General features: G+C 32.7%; 1 protein-coding gene across 1 annotated transcript; it reads left to right on the forward strand.

The window, feature by feature from the left end:
- Positions 1–80: 80 nt before the first annotated feature.
- LOC148627314 (uncharacterized) lies at positions 81–18,724 on the forward strand. The gene is made up of 11 exons (XM_088571288.1): positions 81–213; positions 367–435; positions 1,351–1,455; positions 2,982–4,196; positions 4,482–4,561; positions 5,304–5,602; positions 7,666–7,798; positions 10,613–10,746; positions 11,340–12,198; positions 12,425–12,485; positions 13,602–18,724. Exons 1-11 carry the CDS (start codon positions 126–128, stop codon positions 13,946–13,948), a joined length of 3,390 nt encoding a protein of 1,129 aa, XP_088427414.1. The 5' UTR covers positions 81–125; the 3' UTR covers positions 13,949–18,724.
- Positions 18,725–22,614: the final 3,890 nt, after the last annotated feature.

Raw genomic sequence — 22,614 nt, forward strand, 5'->3', positions numbered from 1 at the left:
TCCAGGATTTATTTTACAGAGCTGTAAGCGGAAGTCTCATATCATTGTAGCGGACATTCTCGAACTTTACGTCACAGTACTTCGTTGATATTCGGAATTTCAGAAAGCAACAAGAAAACTGCAAAATGGCGACCCTGGACAGTAGTCCGTCGCATTTTGCGGGCCAACCATGGTCCGAATGGGCCAAAAATGTGCCTTCTCCACCATACAATGGTGAGAATTATGTCTTATCTTGTAAATGATTTGTTGATGTATATTCCCACTGTATAAAAATATTCTATTGGCGAAGTTTTTCCATACCCCTATCTTGTCCACATTCAAATTTCCCCGACAAATGTCAAAATATACCGCTTTTGTTTATTTCAGATTCAGGTGGCGAACGCACTGAATCTCACATTTATGAAGATGGTGACAGTATGAAACTGAACATTGAAGGTAATACTTGAACAACATGAGAGAAAAAAAGAATTATTCAACAATGAACATAACAAATTGAAGGGAACGTGCATGTCTGATGTTATATTCCTTGATTCATGATAAATTTGTCTAATAAAAGCTTACTGTCAAGCATTAATTATGCTCATTGTGATATTTTTTTCATTTTTTATGTGTAAAGTCAATTCACGAATTAGAACTTTTTGTAATATACTCAACTTATTCTCAAAATATGAGAGTAAAATAATGTTACTGTGGCCCAGTGATAATTTATCTTTTTGTTAGAACAGTAATACAGTGACTATTTTGTAACCTTCTTCTGTATCTTAACAATTAATTGAAATGGGTTTTTGAAAGTTTTTGGTAGCTTCTGTTCAAAAAAGAGATATACTAGGGAAAAAGTTGTTAATAAATTTTTTCAAGATTTTGGTTTTTCTGTAATACACTTTAAAACACAGTTTATATATGTGTACTTTGACACAAATTGAAAACATATCTAGTGATTTTTCATTTTTACTGCAACTGTTCTATTTAAGCAGTCAAAATGCATACTGTATATACAAGTGATATACAGTGACTGACTGAACATACAAATGTAACTTTCTGTTGTGACATTACAAACATTACATTGTTTTGAATTTGCAAGGATGTCACTTGCATTGAATGAAAAAACGTTTTTCTTGCTTAAAAGATAATTTTTCTTGCAGTATAATGTCAACAACAGTGCACTGACTTGACAAAAACTTTGATGTACGAATTTGGCTTGAACTGATGAAAACAAATAGCCTCTAATTTTCCCGCAGTTCTAAGCCTCATCCATATATCAATTTCATATCAGTGCACTTTTATTGTCTTTGAAAAATAACTAAGTTTTTTGTAACAACATTTTTATTGTTCCTTGTTTAAAATTTACAGATAGTGCATTGTTTGGTGTATGCCCATCACAGGATGAATTTTACCTTATTGAATGTGAAAAATGTAAGAAAGTTGTGAAGCCACAAGCATTCAAGAGACATCTGCGTAAGTACTGTGGTGCAGTAAAATTGTCAAGTGTTAAATATATCAAAGAATTAAGCATCCAGACAAACTGTTGTATCCAGATACATGTACATGTATGATGATAATGCCAGTGAGTAATTGAAGGCCAAAACAGTCAAGCATTTAAAAAAAACGCAACAGTAAGGCTTAAATGTAGCTTAGAGTGAATGACAGTAGAACTCGAAACATAAATAATGTACTAATTTGCAAACATATAGTCCTTCGAATTTATTGGTTAATTTTTAAATAGTTTACTTAAGTTGAACTTTAAATATAAAAGAATTATTAAAATATTGTAATTCAGCTTAGATTTATAGTGATTAAAAAGACTATTTTTTCTTGGTATAATGAATGCATTCCCTTTGCTATACAGGTTTTTTTTAAGTAGCAAGATTCAGGGACAAAATTTGAAAAGTTCCAAAATTTATAGAAAGAACCATAATAAATGTAATATAAGATATAGTAAAGTCCCCAAATCACACATGTCATGTCTAGCTGCACAAGGTAGCTTTAAAAAAATCCCCAAATTTGTTAATATTCCCCAATATTGACTATTGAATTGGTTACAAGTAATAGGTTTTCTAAAAAGTTAGCCATCTCTTGCTTTATCAGCCTTTTTGTAACACACCTCCAAATAATGGACAAAAATTTCGCCAAGTATCAAGATTTATAACATTTAAGTTTTGTCTAGAGGTATTCTCTTGTTTATGATGCACCTTATGATAATGGACAGTGATATTCTCACAAACCCTCGAAATATAGCATTACTGTTGTGACCGACATGGGGAAGTTTCATTATCTTGACCAACTCTACAAAAGCTGTGTGTTGAAGAGTTATTTCAAATAGAAAAGCTTGATACAATGTGAAAAGATAAATGATGTCATCTTTTATTGTCATGCATTTTAGGTTGATTCTGTACATCCATAATATGTTTCTTTTTTTTTCATAGAAAATATCTTATAACAAAAACACAAGACAGTTCTGTCCTTTTAAGTTGACTTTCTCCTCTATGTAAATCATAACATTTTTTTATATTGTTAAATTGTGGCTAATTTAAGAGCTGCCATCCAGTGCCTTGTGCAGATTTCTATCCACATTGCAGCCAAATCAGCGACTTGACAAATCAAAAACCGTTATTTTCTCAACTGTCACCCATGTAACACGACTAGTTGCTTATTATAAGCTTTTCATTATTTATCCCATCTTGCCAGCAAGATGGGAATTAATCTAACACTTAAGTATGGAAAAGAATAAAATTTTAAAATCTGATACTAAAAACATTAATAACCCATTATCCAAGTACAATATTTATACCAAAATTTGGATTAATACAGTTGTGAAAATTAGTGTGCAGAATGAAGAGACATCAGGTACATCCAATACAGGAGGTACCATGTATTTAGAAAAAAAAATATCATCACTATGTTATAATTGATAAAAATGTTTCTAACTCAAGTGAAAAAAATACATTTTCATTCAATATCATTTCTTTTTTATTTTGTTTCAGTTACAAGGCATGCGAATGATAATGATACAACCAGACCTTCTGTAGGAAATACCTCTTCAAACAGTCGCTCATCAGTAAAAGCATCTCCAGCCAAGTCAAGGTCAGCGAATCTGTCTGTGCCAACAAAAGCTAGTGTGAAGGAAATACCCCAATCTGTCAATAATGCTAGGAAAATGGGAGAACTTCATGCTCAGCTGACAAAGAGCACCAAGAGCAAGAGAAATCACACAATGCCTGTAGTTAAGGTGGAAAGGATGAATGTTCACAAAATGGACATGAAAAAGGTGTCTGGTCAATCACAACTAGTTGAGGATTCTTCACCATTAACTAATGGTGATTCTCATCATGTTGTTAAAGCAAGGAGCACTCCAACACCTCCTATAAAGGAGGATACTTCTGTCGGTTCATTGACATCAAAAACACCCACTCCTCCACCAGTTTTCACTCTTGCACAATCAACAAGTTCAACGAAGGGTCTTTCAAGTAAATTTAAATCAACATTTACTTCCAGACCACTGTCTCCTCCAAAGCCAGCCTCTCATGGACTGTTCTTGACTAACACAACTCCTTCACTGTCCATGGCAACACCAACATTAACAACTGCAACGACTACGTGTATGACAACTACCATGACAACAACTCATACTGATCTCCAAGTCTCAACAACATTGTCATTTAACAGTGTCAGCTTTGCAAAGCCATATATAAATGATGAAGACATTAAGAATCTGCAAAATCTTGAAGTAGATGATGAAGTACATGATAAAGACACAAATTTGAATGATTTCAACTTGAATAAAGTAAAGGTGGAGTCCAGAAGTTCAGATGAGGGGTACTCTTCAAGTGTCTTAAGTTACAGTGACTCATGCTTAAATCATAGACCTCAAACCAGTGCTGTTTTGACAGGGCATTCTACATTAAGTTTAAATGAAACTAAGCCACCTGTTAAAAGTAGCAGTGCTTCAAATGTAAATTTGCATCGAAACAGAAATCCCATCTCTGTAGACAATGCACCTTACTTGAAAAGCCATTTATTGAGTGGCAGAAAAAGTTTAAGCAAATTAGATACTAGTTTAAGTAGTGTGAGCAGCACAAGTTTGAACAGTTCAAGTAGTTCCAGTTTGAACAGTGGAGGGAGTAGTCCAGGTGATCCCAGTAAGAAAAAGTATCCTAGATTGCTGTTCGGGAAGGCAGACAAAGTTATTCCATGCAAAGGTATATATGTATCATTGAAAAGTAAGATGCAAAACTCTATCCTTGTACACACATATATTGTAAAAAAAAAAATTACGGTGCATACTTAAGTAAAAATGAATGAGGAATTTTCAACAAGTTTTTAAGAATAATGGCATAAAAGAATTGACAGTTGAAAAAAAATTAAATTTAAATAAGATTAGCAGTAGAAGAAACAATGTTTACCATGAAATTTTGAGTTCAATAAAGATTTAAATTATTTTTCCAACTAAAATGTAATTACAAATATTAAGTATTTGTTTACAGATCGGGAATACGATCCTGATAAGCACTGTGGAGTGACCGGTGATGATGGTAAACCATGTACTAGATCCCTCACCTGTAAGGTAATGCCATTTGTTAGGGAGAACTCTGAATTAATGGCCTTCTTTGTTAAGTGCTGATGATCATATTAACATGACAATGTTTGCCTGTCTTTTCATACTATACTTCTGTAACTAGGGTCTCACTAACCACTAATAACATTTACATTACTTTACATGTTAAAAAAGTAATTTTCAAAGCTTCACGATGAAATCCCAGAACAAATAACGTCTTAAAGTTGCTAACATTGCGAAGCTTGGAAAATAAGGCCTTCAAAATCATTATGCTAATGGTACGATAATTGTACAACTTCTTCACAAAATTTACTTGAATAAATAATACTAAAAATCCACATTTTTACTTTTTCTGCTAACTGACAGCTTGCAGGCAAATTACTCGCTCATGTAAACAATATTCATACACTTTTGTAGTAAATTACAAATATTATTTTAAAGTACACCTTCTCAGCTTTATTTTGACCATTTTTAATCAGAGTACACACAAACAATGCACTTAAAATGCATAGGTCTAGGTTCAGTGTGTTTTTGGTACTACATAGCACATTTGACCTGGAAGTGGTTAGTGAGACCTAGGCTTTACCATTGATTGTTTCCCTTGCACATGTGTAATTGTCTCTTTGGAGGCTTTTTTCAGTTAAGTAAATATCTGGAACAAAAGTGAACATCAATGTATGATTTAAATACTTTACAACAAGGTCCACAAAATTTGTTTTAATACTGAATTCCACAATATCATTTTGTTTAGACTCATGCTATTTCAAGAAGAAGGAAAGTTGCAGGTAGAAGAAAGCCATTTGATGACTTGCTAAAAGAGCACAGAGCTGCCAAAGAGTTGTTACTTAAACAGAAAGCTGAGATGAAGCAAGCTGCTGCAATGGGATTGAGTCCTACATCAGTTTTACAAGGTGGCATTCCTACTGTCCCAGAAAGCAAACCTAGCACAATCAAGATAGAGAAAGAAAATACATCTCAGTATTCTGGTCATGCTGATTCACAAATTCCTATCTTTAAACCTGTTAAACCAAACAGTATACACACTCATAGGTATGTACTTTATATGATACTTTGAATTTCATGGGAAAAAAAGGATTGAATGGTCAGGTGCGAGTTTGATGTAATTAATCTGCATATTATAAATAAATGTTTTTTCATACTTTTTAGAAAATATGTTATAAAAACAGAAATCCAATTTTGGATTGACAATTTTGGCCATCAGGGAGAAAAAAAAACACATTTTGTATATTGAATTTACTATTAGGAGGCATACTTCCAAATACTTGGATAAATGCATCTTGAAATGGTAATATGCCAACCATTCACAGAAAAATTGAGCATTAAGGCCATACCAAAAAAATGCCTAGGTCCTCGGACCACTTTTTAAAAAAATTGATGTGGGAGGGAGAGGCTTTTTTTTTTTTTCAGAAGCAAGTTTTCTTTTCTTTTGAGAAATTTCATCGAATTGAACAATTCTGTAAACGTACAGGATGTTGAGAAGTTAAATAAAATACTCCATGGCATTAAAACTTTACTGGAATATGAGATCTGGCAAGAAATAAAAACCATCTCTCCGCCACAACATGAACTTTCATTTTTAATTGTCATTGTTTAATAACAGCCTCATTCGCATTGTACCTTTTACTTTTCTGTCAAGCGCACAGATGATTCCATAACTAATTAAAAGTCGGCTCCTGACTGGATATGAAAATTTCTGGAACGGATATAAAATTTGCGGATTTTACCATAATAAAAATCACAGATACAGGAGGGTTTTTAGGGATGCGGGGGTACCTTAGAACCTAACATTTTTATTTATTATTATTTTTTTTTTTTATTAGCCTAAATAGCTACATACAACAAAACTTAATGGTCCTAATTATTGTGTTAAAGTCTGACTTGATTTGGTTGAGGGGTTCTTTAGTCATGGTATGGAAACCCGTAAGTGTGACAGGAAAAGAAAAGAATTGATGCACACCAAAATAACTACCATATTTTCCAGACTATAAGTCAGATTGCCTAATTTTGACCAAAATCGACAAAAAAACATAGATAAGTTGAATTTGGCAGATAAGTGGAGGGTCAAACGTGTGCATTTATATCGTGGGTGTCAGCAGAGATCTGCGTTGAAAGGTTTGTTTTTAACAGCCTATTATTCCAGCGATGTTATTTTTATAGCATTTCTGATTTAAATTAATATTTGTGTTTTTGTTAAAGTGTACTTTGTGCGTGAGTCCAAATATTTTTATTGAATGGCATGTCAATGGCTCTGAAGCCTTAGATCATCAGGAGTACAAAATCGTAAACATTTCAAGCTTGGGCACCTATGTGTGAAATAAGCGCCTTAGTGGGAAATTGGTTTGATGAATTGGTCATAATTACAAATGGTAATTAATAAACAATATTACCTGGTATTACGAAATACAATAAAAAATAATTTTTTCTTGTAAATTTGATTGCAATTAGCCATGTAGATAACACCTTAATTGAATTATAATTTGAGCCATGTGTGAATGTGTTACAACATACCGTAAATGGGTATAAATTTGCATATTGAAGGACCAATAACCCTCGAAAACTCAATAATGTCTTCCCAGTTAAAAAAGAGTTTTACTAACATATTTTCTAGAGTTAGTTTATTTATTTATATATTTTAACAGTTTCAAAGTTTTTATTAACATTGTCGTATTCATTGATAAAGGATAGCGTCACTGATCAATAATCTTCAAGTTCGATTGCCGGTTTGACTGTTTGTGTGACGACTTTCATTGAAAGTGAACTAAACAAATCTAATGAAATGCATTGTAGATAAACAATTTTTTTCTTGATAAATCCTTATATAATTTAAGTGGTCTATAAGTCGAGGTGGATACTTTGCTGAAAAAAAAAATTGACTTATAGTCCGGAAAAAACTCTCCTTGTTAGTCTGCTTGAAATCACCAAATGCTTACACTTACCATTTAAAATGCAACTAGAAAAATTAGGCTTTTCATATCAATCCAAATTGGCCAATATATCTGAATCCTTTGAAAGCTTAATGAATGATGCAGGTCTTGTTTAACCTGTAAATTGATTAACTGCCAAATTTATCAACTTTACTTGCATGTTTTCAGATCTAGCCTATCCAGTTTACATTCTTTTTCAACACCAAGTCCTCGAGAGGATCTAAAGCCACCAGAATTCCCTGAACGTGTTGAGGATGAAGATGAAAGTACCTACTTACCCCACCATCCACGCCCTGCTGCAGTGAGTGTAGATCAATGATTATACAACATCTTGTGTTGTGTTTAGCTCACCTGGCCCATAGGGCCAGGTCAGCTATTGCCATCGCTTAGCATCCATTGTCACCATTGTTAACAATTATTCAAAACTCTTCTCCTCTGAAACAACTGGACTAATTAGAGCCAAAGTTAGTATGAATGTTCCTTAGGGTATTCTGCATTGAATTGATGTGGAGATTTTTGATTTGTCAAAAAAAAAACATGGCCGTCATTATTAAAAAAAAATAGAACATAGGGGTCTGACAAAAGCTTTTCACATTCGTCTCCAAAATGCTTTATCAAAATTTTGATGGGCTAAAAGTGTTCAGCATGATGAGATCTATCTGCAGTCAAGTTTCCATGTAAATATGTTATGCCATGTTGGAGTAATTACTCTTTTCAATGTCTTTTTGACGTATTATGGTATACCGTTGTCCATCTGTCCGTCATCATCACTTCCGACAATAACTCAAAAATACTTTCACCAACTTTTGTTAAACTTTGGTGAATTGTTCATATCGATTTTTATAAATTTCAGTTTTTCGTTTCTGTGTTATGAATTTTTTTACTTAAAAAAAGGGGTATTTTCAAGTATTCGCACAATAACTCAAAACACTTTCACCTACTGTTATGAAACATTGGTGAATTGTCTATATCTGTTGACATAAGCTCCCTTTCGATTTTTATAAATTTCAAATTTTCGTTTTTTCGTGTAATGAATTTTTATACTTAAAAGGGGGATTTTCAAGTTTTCACCCAATAACTCGAAAACACTTTCACCAACTTTTATGAAACATTGTTGAATTGTCTATATCTATTGATGTAAACTCCCTTTCCATTTTTATAAATTTCAGTTTTTTTGTTTCTGTGTTATGAATTTTTATACTTGAAAAAGGGTGACTTTCAATTTTTGGCACAATTACTCAAAACTTTCTCTTAACTTTTTTGAAATTTTGGTGAATTGTTCATATTTATTGAAGTAAGCTCCCTTCCAATTCGTATAGATGTCAAAATTTTACTTTTCCTTGTTCTGAATTTTACTCTTTAAAAAACAAAATGTATTTAAACTTGAGATAGCCTTGATAGTACCAAATTTTTTGTGCATTTTTTATTCCCTTTTTTTTTTTTTGGGGGGGGGAAGGTTATTTGACAAGGCTCACATTATTTCTAGTTGATCATATAAATTCATTAAAAGCATAATGACAAGTTAAAAGGGCAACAAGTGTATCATGTGCTTAAAGTGCCGCTCTTTATTAATATTTTTACTTTTAAAAATCTTCTCCTGGTCTGATTGTTCCTTAGGTATTTTTATGATAAATTTTATTCAAGAAAAAAGATGGCTGCTTTTACAAAAAGTAGAATTTTGCTTATCAAGCCAGGTGAGTGATTCTAGCTCTTTAGAGTCTCTAGTTTTATATACCCTAACCATTTCATGCTTTTTATACAGCCACAAAAAATGTGGTCGTATAATGGTAGGGCATTGTAGTCATCTGTAGACACTTGCTTGGTTTTCATGGGATAGCATGGATACAAGTTGTTTGATCTTTGCAAATAATAAAACGAGGTTCCAACCACAAAAGGAAGGTTTGTATTGATTTTTGGGGTTATGACCCATATTGTGTTGGAGTTAGGGTCAAAAACAAGCGTTTTATACAATTAACCTACAGAACTCCAGTAAAAGCAAACAGATGTCTTCCACTGTGTCTATCGAAGTTTGATATAGGTCAGATTGCAATTGATTTTGAGGGTTAAGACTTGAACCTTTAAAGAATGAGGGGCCAAAAAGGTGTCATAAACAAGCATATTCCTGTTGTCAAGACAATAACTTGACTATGAATTATTGCATCTTTTTAAAATTGTCCACAAGGTGCCATACCACCAAAGGTAGGTTTGAACTAATTTTAGGGGTTTTGACTTGATTTGATTAACATTTAGGAATTAGTGTTTTCCTGATGTCCAAAGAATAACTTCAGCAAAAGTTAACTGATTTCTTTTTAATTCTTCTACAAGTTGCCATACTTCAAAATGAGACTGGCATTGAAATTTGGGGTGTAACTTCAGCCAATTAAGAAGTAGGGACCACAAACGCACCAGAAATAAGAATTTATCTTATTTCTAGATAATAACTTCAGTAAAAGGAAATAGATCTCTTTTGCTACCATACTCCTGTAGGAAGAGAGAGATTGATTTTGGTTGTCACTGGAATCATTAGGGAATTAAGGGCCAAAAAGGATCAAGCTGTGCCCCATAAAGGTTTTTTTTATATTAAGGATATTGTATGATTCATTTTTTTTTTTTTTTTTTTTTTGTTTTTTTTTTTGTTTTTGTTTTTGTTTTTGTTTTTTTTTCGAAAAGGTTTGATTGAAATGCAGGAACAATAAATTTTAAACCTAGTTTTTCTTTTTCTAAGTTCCTTAATAATGCAGATGAAATGGTTGACCATTTTTAAAGAACTTTGAAAACGAAATTTACAACTTTATGACAATAGTCTGTGTTTATATTGGCTTATTCTAAATAATGTAAGAAAGGTTTACCTGTATTCTGTACAATTAATATTAGTGATACTTTGCAGATGCATTTAAAAACATATTACAGTTTTTATTTTGTTTATCCATTCAGAAGGTACACTGTATATAGTTTGGGCACGTTACCAATAGAGGTTTATAGTACAGACTCTAGATTAATTGTCAACAAAGTAAAAACTTAGTTACCCATATGTCATATTGTTGTTACCTTATGTAAGAAGGGAGTTGATCAGAAATATATAAGAAAAAAACACATTATTTTTATATTTCAACAGATGTGTACTTATGGTGCCAGATTTCACAGCAATAATGCAGGGAAACGATGCTACAGCTTTACAAGGAGAACAGATATGTTCCGTGTGGCATTTATCAGTGCCCTTGAAAAACATCTTAACCCTCCTCCTGCCAAGTAAGGCCACTCATATAATCATTTGACAATGTATTTGTATAAAATAGAGAAAAAGGGACAAGTTGTAATGATTTTAAAATAATGATACTTGTAACACATTTAAGCTTTGCAATTAGTGTGTCAAAGGTGATTGTTCAAAGCTTCTGTTTTGAATTTGAATAAATAAAATTAAGTTATGAAAGTCCTAAACTTGCTACAAGTCTTTCTATATTAAATATATGACAGAGAAAAATTATGTAATTAATCTCTCTGACAACGCCACTATTAATTGCTGGCCTGGAATGATTAGTATATTTGCAATAGAGAGATACTTGCAATAAATAAACTTTTTTATTTATTCTTATAGTTAAACAGAGAGACTTGTAGCAGGTCTATGAAAATGTTCTGACCCGTGTACCTACCCAGTAATGAATATCCCAAAATGTTCTGAATTGTTTTCTTCCAGTATGCAAATCAAAAATGCTTTAATCTTGGAATTTTAATAGTTCAACTGTTGTTATATTTAAACAATTAAGTATGATATTAAGCCATGGATTTTTTGTCTGTAATATTATTTTAGAGGAAAAGTAAATTCTTATATTTTGTATTATCAGAAAAAGATGTTTGGAAACCAATCTTTCAAAGGATACTCAGGGTGCCATGAACTGCAGGGATCCATATGATTTTCAGTCTCTTGATGCTGGGTCAATTCCTCAAGTTCAGCATTTCACTCCAGTATTAAACCAAGTGGACAACTTGGGGTCTAAAAACAAATCTAGGTCGTCAAGTGGTGGGAAGCATAAACAGAAGGACAGTGGCTCTAAAAGTCCAAGCAGTGCTACAAATAGTGCCATACTTAATGCAATTGGAAATAGTGCTAAACGTAGACGTAGTGGAACTGGAGCTACATCTTGCGCTGGATCAGCATTGACCTCTGGTTTAAGGACCGTAACCTCAAACTCAACAATGCAGACTGTTGGTGCCCCTGCTGTTATGGGAAACATTACAATCAATAGTCAAGGAAGTACACCATTGATTGCAATACCAAATGTGAATCTGTCTAGTACAACTCTTAGTCATATAAGTGCTAATCTAAATAATACTAAACAGCCTAAGAACAGTGCAATAATCAAAGACATTAAGGACATTGGTTTAGTATTGACAGGACTTGATGGATCTATCGTGAATGGCCAGTATCTGAACATCACTGCTGCTCCGCAGCCAGTAGATGACAAGCTACTTCAACCACATCTAGTCGGTAAAAATAACAAGATTGTGAACTTAGACCAATTGAAAACCTTGCCAAAGAATCTTATACCTGTAAACCAGTTGCTGATAGATGGAGGAGTTCAGTCAGGTACAACTGTCCTGGCTCCTGTGACTCTAGCACCCATCTCCAACAGCTCAAATATAGTCACCAATGTATCTCAATCTCAGACAACTCCAGTTCTAGTCTCTCAGAATCTTAAACCAGTAAGTATGACTTCCTTGTTCTGTCTTTCGAAGTATATTTTGAAGTAGACAATCTTTAAAACAGTACTATTTTCATGGGAGAAGTAATTAAAACTGCTTATTATTTGAACTTACATTAGTATTGATATTTTCGTCCCACCTACGTCTTGTTAGATATGCCTCGGTTGCTTCGACCAAGTTTGTCTTCAAATTCTTGACTTAATACATGTTTTGGTTAATTTTACAGGGGATAGTTAGTAGTCATGTGACACTGACATCCATTCCTAATGGTGTGATATCTTCAGCAGGTAAGTGTACGAAAAAATACAAGTACAGTGAAACTTTTCCAAACCGGCCACCGCTGGGACAAGAAAAAATGGCCGGTTTATTGGGGTGGCCGGTTTTGTGAAAAATAGCAATGCATTCTCAGATGTGTTCTATAACCCTACACATTGACAGTTTTTTGGTCAAGATATGTTTAATGCCAATTCAAAACTTTTGGCTTTTTCATACATTTCAAATCTTGCATCATTTGTAAATGATTTGAATTTACAAACAGTACTGCCGACAAAATAATGTTCACGGTTTTGAAAGAATGTGTATTAAAGAACAAAGGGCTATTGATGGTAATTAATTATTTTTATTTTTTTATAAATTACCTATCAAAAAAGTCTAATAATTTCACCCCTATGTTGTTTTGGCTTGGTACAGGTCACATTAATTGAAGTTAAAAGATTGTAAAGATCGTACTATTAAATGACCCTGGTTGCCTGACATGTGTACACACCAATTAACAGCCAACCAGTGACAAAATGTATTGTCTGGATTAAATTCGTTGTTTAAACTACTGTCCCCTTCAATTATCATCTGTCCACTGATGACCGGTCAATGAACGAATTATTAATTACGTAATATTACATAATCATTTACAGTTTTGTTGACACATTTATTACAGGTGAACAATAATTGAGCGGCCGGAATTGAGAGTTTTTTTTTTTATTTGCAATATGTAACTAAAACTCTGGAAAACTGGCCGATGTACGGTTTTAGGGATGGCCGGTCTATTAAAGACAAAACACACAGGTTTTAAGGTATATCGGCCGGGACTTTTGAAAACGGCCAGTTTTAAGGGAAGACCGGTTTTCTGAGGGTCCGGTTTGGAGAAGTTTCACTGTATTCCATAGTAAAACTAATTATTGAACCAAAACAAGCCTAGTGTGAAAGATACAACATTATTTCCTTTTGTGGAGAGGACAGTTTTTTAATTTTTGAGATATTTTTATTCTGTAAAATAAATTGTCTTTTAATGTCTCTTTGAGGTCAAGATCAATAATCGGAAATTGCAAACAAATTCAAACTTATGACCCTTCACTCTCAAATTCATTGATGTGAACTAAAAAAAAATTATTGCTTGTTATTTTCAGACAAATCCAACCCAAAACCACAAGGTGTTGTGCATCATAAGCCTAAGTCAATCCATCCACAGCATAGCATTCTTACCAATGCTGTCATTGCCTCATCAAACAACAGCCAAGTTTGTGGAGGTCAGATTATAACAACCCAGCTTGCTTTAAAACCAATGAATATTGCAAAGTCTGGTGCGACTGGAGAGATGACAGTACAGCCAGTTTCATTGACATTCCCATTAACTGGCTTACGTGTCCCAGGTCAGCAGCATCCAATGCAAACATTCTATATCACCAGTACCAACGAGTCCCAACAACAACATGACAATATACAACAATTATCAAATTCACCGTCAGTTTCATAGTATAGAGTTTTCATTCTAAGCTTTTTATATATTGCTCATGTTGTTAGTTGCACATATCTTGTTGAGTTTTCAAATTCGTATTTATGCTTGTATTTATTTATTATTTAATGGTACAAAGTTGTGTGGCATATACAATGGCTGATTTGACAAACCTCAAGATGATTATGTGACATAAAGTAATGTCAGGGATCTCTCCTCTTGAATTGGTGATTTTTACTTAAGGGTTATTTATGTAATGGTGAAACTGCTTCTAGCTTATCTACTTTTAGTATACTCTTATAAGAAAATGATATTAATTGCTCATGGTATAAATTTATGTACATTTTTCTTTGGAATGATTTTGAAAGAAGAGTCTTCTTTTCTTACGCCATTAATGACAAGCCTTTGAAGGTTAGTGCAGGTACATCCTTTCTGGATTTGAAGAAAATGTTTATGATTGAAATTGTGTAGTAAATAGGAATGTTTTTTTTTAAGTAAATAAATAAACAAATCAATTTGCATAATGGGAATTAATATTTCCGTTAATTACAGATAATTGTCAAGTATATATAGGTTCAAATTTCTAATTAACTAATATAAAGGACTGATTTTCCCAAAGACAACTTTCTTAAGTTTTTAAAGTCTATTCAAGGATGAGGCAGATAATTACAGTATACCAGTGCTTAATGTTTCAGTTGTACTTAATGCCCAGTTGTTTTGTTTGTTTTTTTTTTATGTCTTTTTTAATTCTTTTTGTCACAAGACTTTTGATGAACTGGAGAGGAAATTATATGGGCTGTTTGACCCATTATATACAAGTCAGAGTGTCCCTCAAAGTTTCTGGTCTTTACAGAATGTTTAAGTGAATAACTTATGGGAATATTGTAAGTACAGTTTTGATTTTTTTATTCTGATGGGAAGTTCTCATTAAATGGTTGTTGAATAAGAATTGTGAATCTCTATTGTTTGATTTCTTGACTATTATTTATCAAGTCTATAATGCAGTGGGATAATAATGTTCCTTATGTGGTAATATAGTTGACATTTCTTTGCCAAAAACTGAAATTTCGCAACATCCAATTTCTTGGTTTATAATGTAAGACTTTCTTCACCACCATTATTCATTTGAATTACACTTAGTGATTTTTTTTACCAGAAATATTTAAATTGATATCAAAGCACACATCAACATGTAAAGTAGAGCATTTTGGTATAATATATGGAAGATATGATGGAAAGCATTGTAAAATTAATGAAAATAAATATTAAAAAATATTGCCAATAATTAAGTTCTATTGCAAATATTTTTAAATAATTATTATTGTTGCTAAGTAGATATATTCATTTTGTTAATGTACTAAAAGTAAATAAGTTGTAATGATCAGCTACTTTTTTAATTTGTTAAAAAGCAACACAAGAGATAACCTGACTGATGCTTTTAAGGTGTTAAGAAGCAGCAAGAAGTGTATACTTCCAATTTCATAGAGAAGTTATTTGTAATATGTGAAGTGGTTTCTAGTGTATTAACATAAAATTACTTAACCATATTTTTATGTATTCTAGCTGAGCTACAGATACACAGAAAATTGTAGAACCAACACTATGAGAGTGAATCAGATTTTTGGTCTCCCACTGATATCAGGTTGTTACTAAAAGTAAAGTAATTTTTTACTCGTTCTCAAACCAAAGATACTTTACACTAGTCTTGAGTGGTTTCAGAATGTTTTCTATGCATGAAGTAGTCTGGTACACACTGTTGCATTTTATGAAATTGTTATTTTCTAATTTATGATTCTGGTTAACTATCAGTGCTTCCCATTGGCAAGTGCCAGTAAAGGGAGTTAACCCTTACATTGTGTGCTGACACTGATACAATAATTTTGATTAACTGCACTGAACATTTATTTATTTTTATAGAAAAGATCATTTGTTATATATCTAGTCAGTATTATGTGCCACTGATGTGTATTCAGCTTATCTTTTTGCAACATTTTATAAACATTGAGGGCAATTGGTTTGTAATGAAATATTATAAAAATGGATGTATGATAAATTATCATTTAAGTCATTAGACTTTAAACAGTTTGACAAGGTCACACTTATTCTTTTCAGGTGATTTATATGTTGGACAAATAATTTTTCTATTTTCTTTTTTTTTTTTCGTCCACAATTAGTGTTGAATTCTTGAACACAATGGAGATATTTTTTGTCTCATTAAATGAAGAATGGCATGATCTCTAATCATACTCACAATTGTTTTTTTTTATTATGATTTTATAACATTATGGAATGAACCAATATCTTACTGTACAAAAATGTACCATTGGTATTATTTTGTTATAAAGCAATATGACTATCAGTCAATGTAACTCTATACAATTACCTTCTGTAGAATAGATCATCAAACAATATGTAGGTGGTTCCTTGGAAAAAAAAAACTACTCTATATGTTGTCACATAACTCTCTTGAAAGTTGTTTCTGCTGAGATGAAGACTTGAAATCTTGAAAAAATGCAAAAGTGACAAATTGTTGTGTGAATAATGCAGCGACTGATTTCTACCTCGGAGATAGTAAGATTGATAATGGTCACTCAACTGAATCTGTGATATTAAAATGAGAGTAGGCTTCAATGTAAATTAGCCATTGCCTTTTCACTTAGCTGATTTTATTTTGTTGTGCTTTGCATTTTTCTACTTTAGTGTACATAGTAAGTTATTTTAATGAGCCAGTGATATGTGAAGGGGCTTCTGTCTGTGGTTGAAAATTTTGATCTGTATTTATTTGACTTACAAACATGCCCTGTCAGAAAGTTCTCACTTGTATTAGTTTTGTCTGATTTCCTGCTGCGTATACTCTGACAGTTGTACCAAATAACCAATGTTAGATTCAAATGACAGGTAATCTGTAATAGAGATTTATTGTTAACAAAATAACCTTATAGGGAATTTTTTAACTCCTACTCACAAATACCTTAAATCTAGTGTATTTTTAATACAGGGGCAGATCTAGAACATTTTTAAAGGATGGTGTTCCAAACAGGAAGTGGGTTAAACTATGATTAGTCCAATTTTGCACAAGATTAACAAAAATTTTCCAAACAGGGTGGGAGGGAGTTGGAGGTTCCAACCCCTAGATCTGCCACTGTAATACCATTTTATATCGTTTCTTAGATTTATTTATAATGACTGCATACATTAGATAGGAATCACAAAAAGATTATTAAGACAACTGAAGTTTCTACCATGTGTAATACTGGTATTGGTCTCATTTCATGCTTGCCATGTGAAGGCTCCAAGAACTTTGCATTGCTGAAAGTGCCATTGTTTGTATTTTATGTCAATTATATTCTTTTCAATTTTTTATGTTAATACACTAGTGCAGATCTGGACATCTGTAGCTTACAAGTTACTTGCAGACATCTTTGTGCATTCTATAAATATTTCATATAATTGACAAAAAAAAACTTAATACTCAAAGAGTAATCAAGGGAACCAAAAGTAGCATATTGTGTCATGGTAGGAATGTGTTTTTTTAATTATTCCAACAATGGTTTTTTATCTCTAAAAATTAAGTACCATTAATGCGTATAAGATAACACTTATACTTGAAACAAAGTTGTGATTTTTCTGTTTTCTTGTACAGATTAAACCAGTATTTATTTTTAAAAAAACTTTTCTGGAAGTTCATTTAAAATCAGGGACCTTAATTTCAGCCAGATTTCTCTGTTTCATTCCAGGAGTTTGATAAAACAGTCATTTTATTTTGTCAAACATCATTTCATATCATCAAATGATCTTAGTGTTGTTTTAATAGCTCTGTCCATGTTAGTCAACTTCAGTTATTCTCTCAGTTTATGTTCTTCAGCATTGAAGTTGTTTCTATTTAAGGTCTCTTTTACTAGTTAAGGAATTCCTCCTACCAATTATTTAAGAGGGGTCAAGTAAGAGGATTGCACCAGGTTGAAAATAGGATAAAAGGGCATAATCAGTGAAAAGAGGTAATTTAGCATGCTTTGCCAGGACTTCATTTTTAATCCTTGTTAAAAAAATGAAAGGTAAATATTGAGGTTTTTTGATAACTATATTAGTTATAATGTAAGTTCGTGTTTATTTTGAATTAACTTGCTCAGTTGTCGATAAGAACAGCTTTGTTATTCTTCCTTAACTGTCTTTCGTTTACTTCTTGGGTTAGGAATTATTTTATTTCATTCCACTAATTACAAAGAGTTCCATTCCATTGGTGCAGACTTGCAAAATTTGGTGACGATGGGCATTTAGGACACAAGTATTAAACTGTTTCTCTCAAATAAGTGGATATGGTTGTTGATTGCTTATGACATCTTCTGTTGATATAACTAGAATCCAGTTCCTTTGAAAAAAAGCTAAATTTATGTTCTTGCACATTTTCCTCCTGAGTGCTCTATGTAAAAATATAAATGAAATTTACTAGTAAATTTACTTATAATTTTTTTTCTGTAGTGTAGAATTCAGATCTTGTATAAAAATCCCATTGACAATCTTATCAATTTGTTCATTACCCTACTAATATCACAAAATCAGCAAATTATATTTTGTTCAGGGAAAGGTCACTAGATTGCACATTTTCTAGACATAGAATATATATATCATTATGCATGACATACATTTTTTTCATATTTGTACAGTTAATTTAATAGTTTTTGTAAGTGAGAATGTGTAAATAACATTTGTTTATTATGTACATTTGATTGTTATATAAGATTTATATACACTGTTTAAGTGATACAATAAAACCAGCAACAGTTGGTAAAACAATTCTCTATATGTGGTTTATTTCTCTTGTAAAAAGGCCTCCAATAGCCTAAGTCAATTAGATGTTTGGTCCACTTCACCAGATAAACACCTAGGCATAGTTCATTTAGAAACAATTGGAAAAATATTCCCTTATAGTTTTATAAGGGAATTGTAACTGTGCTGAAGTGTTCTGAATTGCAGCAGCACAAAATATTTGCTAGATTTTGGGTAATTCGCTAAGTGCTTGTTTATTTTAACCAACCTGAAAATTTCTCCAGTAGTTAAATTTTATTGTGCAGTTGTAGTTGTCTGTGCTGTCATCCTGAGACACTTGGTTTCATATGATAACTTGAATTGATGGACCTTGAAGTTTTGCAACAAAACAGGACAGTTGGTATTGATTTTATAGATGATGGCTTCAAATGTGTGTGGAGGGGGGGGGCTAAAAAAAATCAAGCATTTTATAAGATTCACCAATATAACTCAAAGATAAGTTAATAGATTCTCTATGAAATTGTGCTGCTAGGTTCCATACCACAAAATTCAGACCTGCATTTGAGTTGCGCCATATGATCTGAAATATTTAAGATTTAGGGGCTGCAAAAAGTCAACAATAGTTTTCAGACAATAGCTTGAGGTGTTTAGATATCGCTTGACTTTGCACTGCAAGGTTATAAGCACGTTGGTCCTGGCTGTAGAGAAATAAAGGGTAAAAAAACAAGCATTTTATAAACTTTTCTTTATAGAATATTAATGACAGAAATTATTTTGGAGGATATAACCATTACCCAGGAAGAAGTTGTCAAAGGGAACCTGCAAAAAAAAAAACATTTTCCTGTTTTTGATTCAAGAACTTGAATAAGTGGGTACTTTGCAAACATTGGTTACTTATATGTAATTGCAAATTTTAAATTATCAGAGCTCTTTCATTCGGTGTCTGAAAATTGTATAGTCGCTGTTTCAACCCAACTGTTCAGGATTGACTTTTGCGGTCATACCCAGCTGCACTCAGCAAAGCATTTTATTTAATATTTAATAGTATGTCTGGTAAAGTTGGTGAAACATCTTTCATGCAATTAAAATCTGCATATCTTATCTTTCATAAGGCTTTCACATGTGATTTCATATTATAGACACTTGTTTCTTTCGATGGTCAGTTACTATCAACTATGGATATACAAGTTAATGAAACTATAATGGTGTGTTGTGGTATATCCGTAAATAGTCTTCCAATTTGTTACATTCATGGTCGGTTTGAAGACAGTTTTCGTTTAGTTCAAGGTTCTTTTCTCTTTAAACAACAGAGAAACCACAGTGTGTCGCCCTTATTAAGGCTTCACCATTTTGGTCAGTCACTAGCAATCGGGAGCCTTAAAGTGGGCTTTTCCCATCACACCATCCTTTTGGTCGATTCCGCGTATCAAATTAAACAAAATTGAAAAAAAATCTTAAGGATTTTTCCTAAAAAAAAAATATCAGTTAACTATATTGTCGATGAAAGAAAATGCACTAGCCGCAACCCAAGCTTCATGTCTAGATTTGTGTGCACATTGATCGTTTTTTTTTTATATATTGTATGCAGTTGTTTAGTATATACGAAAACCCTAACATTTGCAACGTATTTAAAGGATTTGGGAGAAGCGTTCAATAATTCCACTTCCTCTGTGATCTGCTGTATTGGGACCGGGGTGTGCGTCTACCAACCAATGCATTCACGAAGACACGAGAATCAAAGTATGGACAATCTCGTCAACCTAAGCGTGAATAAGAATAAGAAAGGGAATATTTATCTTCTGCCTTTAATCCTTTAAATAACAGTAGATTATTATGTCTCTAACTTGTTAATAGAATGCCAATTTTGCAGAAGTTCTATATATCTCATTTAATTTTACATTAATAGTAAATACATTGTTCTAATTCACGTATTAGCCTTAATATTACAGTAGTCTCGAATATCCTTTTTACCGCTAACTCTTGTGCGAAAGTAGTTCGGCACACTTGTTCAGCAAAGACAATATTGTACAATCAAGAATTAAATACGATACGATTTGAATGATAGAGGCAAAACAGAATATATGGAAACACATTATCAATGATCCAATTGAAAATGTTGAAAACCCAAGGGTTTCATTAAAAAGCTCTAAACAGAGAGTTTAATCAAATCTAGGATTTTAAGCTACCTGGCTAAAATTGGAGCTGAGGAAGGATCTTTTTGACTTGTTGCCGTTTACTTAGTTAAGACCACTAAAACACACACTTCCCAGTTAATTTGGTTTTTCAATCTGAACTTTTAAGTAAATATTTCACAATACCGAAGGTACAAACGAGGGAAATGCAACGACGAGAACACCAAAATGACAACATGCACAGAAGAACTAGACACGAACAGCACGAACCTGACAAAAAATCGGGAAGAATTTAGGTGTTCCTGGAGAGTAAGCAGATCCTGCTTCTTGGGAGTTACCTGTCGTGCTGTTCATCGAAAGTCATGTATGGTGAAAAAAAATTTCTAGTGGGAAGCAATCCAAATATCAATAATTGATTCGTAATCAAAACGTTATTTTGTATGGGAGTATTTCACAGGGGCTTGCTCTCACTATAAAATATGCAGCCCCACTTGTATATATAACCACATACTAGTGAGGCTGCATATTTTATAGTAGTAGCAAACCTCTAACTGTGAATATACGAATCGCAGAGTGCGGATCAAAAAAAGGTATGTTTCTACGGGTTTCTAACTTTGAACAAGTTTTACTATATAACCTGTGGTCCTTTTCACAAAAAACTCGCAAGTGTAAAACTAGTCGTAAGTTATGAGGTCATAGTAAATAAAGGTATTGTGACGTCATGACTTACGACTAATTTTACTCTTACTATTTTTTTGTGAAAAGGGCCACTGGTTCGGGCCAGTTTACATTTTTTATAAACCGTTTTACGCATAAACTGCCGCAAACCAGAATATTTCGTATAACTGTTCAAACATTAAAAACATTCCTTAATTAAATGTCCATGATACTAGGTCATGTGCTTGTTGTAATGAGTTGGATCTTCTAATGGGCTAAAATTGTACTAAAATGCTGTTTTAATTATTCTTTACATTTTACTCTCCACGACCATACACAAAAAAAAACACGTTTTTAAATACTTTTTTGGTCATGTTAGTGTATGGTCATGGATAGTAAAATGTAAAAAATCGTTAAAACAGCATTTCAGTACAAATTTTGTCCATTTAATGGATCGAACTCGCTTTGTATAATAGATAATACGGTCAGCGTACGTTTGTTCGTTATACCGGTGTCTGCTGACTCAGCAGAACGTATTAACTACGTTTTGTGGAGACGAAGTTATTTAAATACCATACGCTGCGATAATGGCTTGTCAGAAACACCGTAAGATGGATATGACTAGCAGGGATGTCAAACTGTGGAACTTGTGGAGCGGAAGGACCGTACAGTTCGGACCTTTGTGGAATAAATCTAAAGGGTGTGTTGATTTATCCAAGATTGATGTATTTTCTGAACACTCTAAGGATTGTTTTTGCACTAAACTTTCAAAACCACTTTACAGAAGAACTTCAACTAGATCTTGATGAATAGCATCATACGAATGAAGACCTGCAATCTCGAAAGCGATATCTGATGATGTCATTGGGGAAAAAAACTCCTCCGAGTAATGACCTTCCCAATTTGAGAATAATCGATATTTACGACTTATAAAATATATAGGTAGACAAAATGATGTTTACTTCAAAAACTCGATGTTAACTTCAAATGGAACAACCGTTCACATTATTGTATTTTGCCGATATTTGTTTGAACTGTATAAATATTCCTTTTAAATTTTAAAATCGTTTGACATTCCATAGAAGTCCTGAAGCAAATCGTGCGTAGTATCATATGCTTATTCAGCGACAA

This window comes from Perna viridis, chromosome 1 (genome assembly GCF_037379345.1).
Source record: "Perna viridis isolate PV_CMFRI_1.1 ecotype Kerala chromosome 1, ASM3737934v1, whole genome shotgun sequence".
NCBI classification, from domain to species: domain Eukaryota; kingdom Metazoa; phylum Mollusca; class Bivalvia; order Mytilida; family Mytilidae; genus Perna; species Perna viridis.

What these genes read in the sequence shown, in the direction of transcription:
- LOC148627314 (XM_088571288.1), top strand. Translation starts at nt 126, where the DNA reads ATGGCGACCCTGGACAGTAGTCCGTCGCATTTTGCGGGCCAACCATGG. An exon ending in GCCTTCTCCACCATACAATG is followed by an intron (nt 214 to 366) that starts GTGAGAATTATG and finishes TGTTTATTTCAG; the next exon opens with ATTCAGGTGGCGAACGCACT. An exon ending in TCTCTCAGAATCTTAAACCA is followed by an intron (nt 12,199 to 12,424) that starts GTAAGTATGACT and finishes TTAATTTTACAG; the next exon opens with GGGATAGTTAGTAGTCATGT.